Below are 5683 nucleotides of genomic sequence, written 5' to 3'. Positions count from 1 at the left end.
AATATATAATATATATTAGATATTATAATGTTATTATGCATATATTATATACACAGTGAGTAAAAAAAAAAATATTTGCACAAATTCATCACTTTCTGAAGTAATTCCTCACAAAGAGAAAAATATCATGACGTGTTGTTAACGTATATTAAAAGAAAGCAATATTTTCTCTTCCTTTTCCGTGTTTATTTAATTCTCTCTGAGAGAGAGAAAGATAAATATGGAAATATTCTTTTTTTACAGACTGCAATTTACAAAAATCACTGCGACTCGTCACGACCGGACGGCTTCCCTCATTAAATCAATCGGTCCTCATGTAAAAACATATTTGCTATGTCTACGAGTTATAAACGTCAGCTAGTCGACCCTGAACGAATTCTTTCTCGCTCCGAGACGAACATCCGATAGTTTATTTTTATTTGACTGGCTATTGTCACATAGTGTAAGGATTTATGCTAATTGATGTCGTAACACGAACGATGTAGCGATATTAATTCAGTGTTCCGTCCATATCAAAAAGTTTCCAGAAATCCATGCGTTAAATCCGTTCATCGCATTCCATATCGCGTACGTAATAATGAATCTTCTCGCTTTCAGAGGGTATATTATCTATCTCTGGAATATTATATGGGAAGATCACTGCAAAATACGATGATTAATCTGGGAATACAAGGAGCATGCGACGAGGCGATGTATCAGGTAAGCTATACTTTACGTTGTATTTTAATCCAGATTGAAATGAAAGTTTTACGATTTTTATTATATCTTCTTTTAAAAAAGATCGTTCCATTTTCCAAAATCATCGTGATAATAATAGCTATTCTTGAATCATTTTTATCTTGTATCTTTATTTAGCAATATCTGTTCCATTTTCTATAATTATTTTGATAACAATAGCTATTTTTTTTACAGATGGGGTTGGACATCGAGGAATTAGAGGAGATGGAGGAAGATGCTGGACTCGGTAACGGAGGTCTAGGTCGTCTAGCCGCCTGCTTCTTGGACAGCATGGCCACGTTGGGATTGGCCGCTTACGGCTACGGAATACGTTACGAATACGGTATATTTGCGCAGAAAATCAAGCACGGCGAACAAGTAGAAGAACCGGATGACTGGTTGAGATACGGCAACCCGTGGGAAAAAGCTCGACCAGAATATATGTTGCCTGTTAATTTTTACGGGAACGTGATTGATACTCCTGAGGGAAAGAAATGGGTGAATACGCAGGTATGAAGTTATTTTATTAGTTTTTGTTGGTTCCTGGTTATACCATCAATAATGTGTCACTACGCATATATGTTGAGGTGAACATCAAATATACCTTTGCATAAAAAATATCCTATGCCTTTTGCGATATTCGCAATAATAATCGAGATATTAATTAAAGAAGATTGATGAATAATCACGATATGATAAATGAGCTGTAGTGACGATGTGTGTTGTAAACTTGTACATTAGGTCAAATTGAACAAAAAAGCTCTTTATCATTTTGCAAATAACTACGTAGGTTTTTAGTTATTAATAAAAGAAAGTTGTTACATGATTATGTGCGATGATGCACAAATCTTCTTTAATTAATATCTATAAATCTATATGGTCATTTGCAAAATGGTAGAGGACTTTTTTGTTTATTTTTTGATCTAATAATAGTATATAATGTATAATGTAAATATATAAGTATATAATGGCAGACGGCGCTACTACAGCTCGCGCGTGATCACTCTTTAATTAATATTTTGAAATTTATTGTGAATATCGCAAAATAATATGGGACTTTTATGATCACCTCAATCCGTTCTACGTTCACAAAAATTGCGAAGGCGAATTTGGGATACTTTGTCTATATATATATATATATATATATATACTAATTGATTTATGTTGTTTTGTTATATTGTATTAATATTATTTGTGGCAGATTGTATTTGCGATGCCCTACGATAATCCAATTCCCGGCTACAAAAACAACGTTGTTAACACCTTGAGACTCTGGTCTGCAAAGTCACCAGTAGAGTTTAATTTGAAATTCTGTAAGTATCAGTTCCGACAAATAAATGTAATGTAGTAAACGGTTTTTTCCACGAAAGTATATCATCGACTTGTACGTTTTCAGTTAACGACGGTGACTATATACAGGCTGTAATCGATCGTAATCTAGCGGAGAACATCTCCAGAGTTCTTTATCCTAACGATAACTTCTTCGAAGGCAAGGAGCTCCGATTGAAGCAAGAATACTTTATGGTAGCCGCAACATTGCAGGATATTACTCGACGATATAAGTCTAGCAAGTTTGGTTCAAGGGAACATCATAGAACAGACTTCAGTGCTTTTCCCGATAAAGTGGCGATTCAACTAAATGACACGCATCCCTCTCTGGCTATTCCCGAGTTGATGAGAATTCTCGTGGACGTGGAGAAACTTCCCTGGGATGAGGTACGGTGCTGTTACTTTGCTTTGTCGCATCATTAAGATAATTGATATTCTTGAACGCCAATCTCTTAGAGAGATTTACCATGAAATCTGACATATTTTCGTATTCTACACGCGTGAGAATTCATTTTTCATATTTCAGGCTTGGGATATTACAACACGTACATGTGCTTACACAAATCACACCGTTCTTCCTGAAGCGCTGGAACGATGGCCTACTAGTATGTTGGAGTGCATCTTGCCGAGGCACTTGCAAATTATTTACCAGATAAACCATTTGCACCTTGAAAGGGTTGCGGCTAAGTATCCTGGTGACTTTGATCGCCTTCGTCGAATGTCCCTGATTGAAGAGGACGGTGAAAAAAGGGTTAACATGGCGCATCTATCGATTGTTGGTAGCCACGCTATAAACGGAGTTGCTCGTATACATTCGGAAATCCTCAAAGATAGCGTGTATGTTCTATATCAAATCGTATTTGTAATTCTACTTGAATATTTAATTATATTAACATATTATATTTTTATATGATCTTTTTCTTTCTTTCATACTTATCAAGCAAGGAGAAAGTTACAAAGTTCTGAGAAGACTGATAACAAAACTAATCTATTCTTTCCGTTTCTTTAGTTTCCGAGACTTTTACGAACTGGCACCGGAAGAATTCCAAAACAAAACGAACGGGATCACACCGAGAAGATGGCTGCTACTCTGCAATCCAAATCTATCAGATATAATTGAAGAAGTCGGTATCCAGCTGTGTATGATGTAACTTAAAATATTGTGTCGTATTTACATATTATATCATTTATATACATATATATATATATAAATTACATATTAGGATTATTATGCATAAAAGAATTGAAAATTCTAGAATTTTCAAAAAGTTTTCTGTGTAACGATTTAATACGATTTGTTTCAGAAAATTGGCAGTGAATGGACGGTCCACCTGGAGCAGTTGTCACAGCTAAAGAAATGGGCAAAGGATCCCGTATTTCAACGTAACGTTGTTAAGGTTAAACAGGAGAACAAACTACGATTAGCCCAGATATTGGAGAAAGAGTATGGCGTTGAAGTTAATCCTGCATCTATCTTCGACATTCAGGTGAGAATTAGCGGTTATTTTTTAACACAGTGATATTTATTCACGCGACACGCAAATTCAGCGACGCTTTGGTCGATATAATTAGAAAAATTAATTGTACATTGTTATGTTGGTAGGTGAAACGCATACACGAATACAAGCGACAGTTGTTGAACTGTCTGCACGTCATCACCCTGTACAATCGAATAAAAAGAGACCCGTCTGCGCCATTTGTCCCCAGAACCGTGATGATAGGCGGCAAGGCCGCGCCAGGTTATCACCTAGCGAAAAAGATCATCAAGCTTATCTGCAGCGTCGCCAAAATCGTCAACAACGACCCGATCGTCGGCGACAAGCTCAAGCTGATCTTCCTTGAGAATTACCGAGTAACCTTGGCCGAAAAGATCATTCCCGCCGCGGACTTGAGCGAACAGATTTCGACTGCTGGCACCGAGGCATCTGGCACCGGTAACATGAAGTTTATGGTCAGTAATTTTTGGCAGTGAAATGAAGCTAAGATTATGCATTCACTTATAAGTTTACCGACTTATGAGCTATTGACAGTTCACGAATTTATCCGTAAAGGTAGAAGCAAAACTGTGAATGATTTGAATTATTTTGTTATTTATTTATTATTTATTTGTTATATTTATTATATATTTTTATTCCTGATTTATTATTATTTTATTTACATCTTTTTTTATTTTACAATATAATTTTATTTAACACAGTGTGTTTAGTTATTCTTCAATTATTTAATATTTAATTATTTAATTATTCTCATTACAAATTTTGTATAATAAAATTGTACGTTACGATTATAGTTGAACGGTGCGTTGACTATCGGCACTTTGGATGGCGCGAACGTAGAAATGGCTGAGGAAATGGGCAACGAGAATATCTTTATATTTGGTATGACGGTGGATGAAGTGGAAGCTTTGAAGAAGAAAGGTTACAACGCGTACGATTACTACAACAAATTGCCAGAAGCGAAGCAGTGTATTGATCAAATCCAAGGAGGATTCTTCAGTCCGAATAATCCCGATGAATTCCGAGACATTGCGGATGTGCTGCTCAAGTGGGATAGATTCCTGCTTTTGGCCGATTTCGAGAGTTATATAAAGATGCAGGAACGCGTCAGCCAAGTCTATCAGGTACCTGATTAATTTTGAAGGTTTACTTTTTAATCTTGAAAATTTTTATTTAATAATAATAAATAAAAGTGTTCGCGTGATTTTATATGCGATACAAGACACGATATCTATCATTTAGAAAAAGAATTTTCTTAACAATTTTATTATTTAAACAATTCAGTTACTGCGATAAATTTTGTTACATAACATCTTTACAACATCTTTACAACTGCTCAATTGTTTTAGGACGAATGTAAATGGGTGGAGATGGCGATTCACAACATAGCATCGTCGGGAAAATTCTCGTCAGATCGTACAATTGCGGAGTATTCGCGCGAGATATGGGACGTAGAGCCGAGCTGGAAGAAACTTCCAGATCCGCACGAGCCTCGCGACATTTAAATACGTTGACGTAATTACTTTTTCATAATATGTTCCGATACACGTCCGTTTCCTTCCGCGACTAACTCTGTCCAGTCGTCACAGACAACAACGAACTTTAAGTCAATAACTGACGCCGTTCAGATCGGTCGCGCTAAAGTAATAGAGACTATATCGTGTGTGAGGACACGTAATCTGATTTCTTATATTCTATTATATATTCTATGGATATATATATATATTTTTTTTTTTTTTCAGGAATACGAAATTTTTAACGATGAACACTCGCGCTTGCTTAAATATGTCACATATCTTTCGAGAGATTTACTGTTAATATTCTTCCATGTTCAAATATACATACTCGTTACAATGACGCACAACTTTTCTATGACGTGTCTTCCATGTGATCATGCGGATATCTACTTGGAACAATCCTCTAGTCTTAATTGTGTTATACTTCCAAGGTAGACATTGACAAGCAGTATGAAATTTGCTCGTTTCAGAGGGATAAACGTTCTACTCGATTGTGTAGAAATATTCTGCATTTCTTTCTATCTCAAGATCGTTTAGTTTAAGTGTATCTTAATCTGAGATTCAAATTTAATAATTTGACTATTTTAATAATTACTTTCGTAAGTAACAAAATAAAGACCGTGA

The 5683-nt window shown here is 35.6% G+C and overlaps 1 protein-coding gene across 1 annotated transcript in view; it reads left to right on the top strand.

The window, feature by feature from the left end:
* Positions 1-5400, top strand: part of LOC116842958 (glycogen phosphorylase-like) — a 56965-nt gene extending 51565 nt beyond the window's left edge. The window contains 10 exon segments of the mRNA XM_032812866.1: positions 598-699; positions 913-1227; positions 1919-2030; positions 2114-2433; positions 2573-2883; positions 3056-3170; positions 3351-3533; positions 3650-3997; positions 4337-4666; positions 4892-5400. Coding sequence (XP_032668757.1) covers positions 598-699; positions 913-1227; positions 1919-2030; positions 2114-2433; positions 2573-2883; positions 3056-3170; positions 3351-3533; positions 3650-3997; positions 4337-4666; positions 4892-5047 — 2292 coding nt within the window. The 3' untranslated portion in view covers positions 5048-5400.
* The last annotated feature ends 283 nt before the right edge of the window (positions 5401-5683 follow it).

This window comes from Odontomachus brunneus, unplaced genomic scaffold (genome assembly GCF_010583005.1).
Source record: "Odontomachus brunneus isolate Ranch 3 - 2012 unplaced genomic scaffold, Obru_v1 Obru_scaffold_028, whole genome shotgun sequence".
NCBI lineage: Eukaryota > Metazoa > Arthropoda > Insecta > Hymenoptera > Formicidae > Odontomachus > Odontomachus brunneus.
This window is presented reverse-complemented; position numbering and strand designations above follow the sequence as displayed.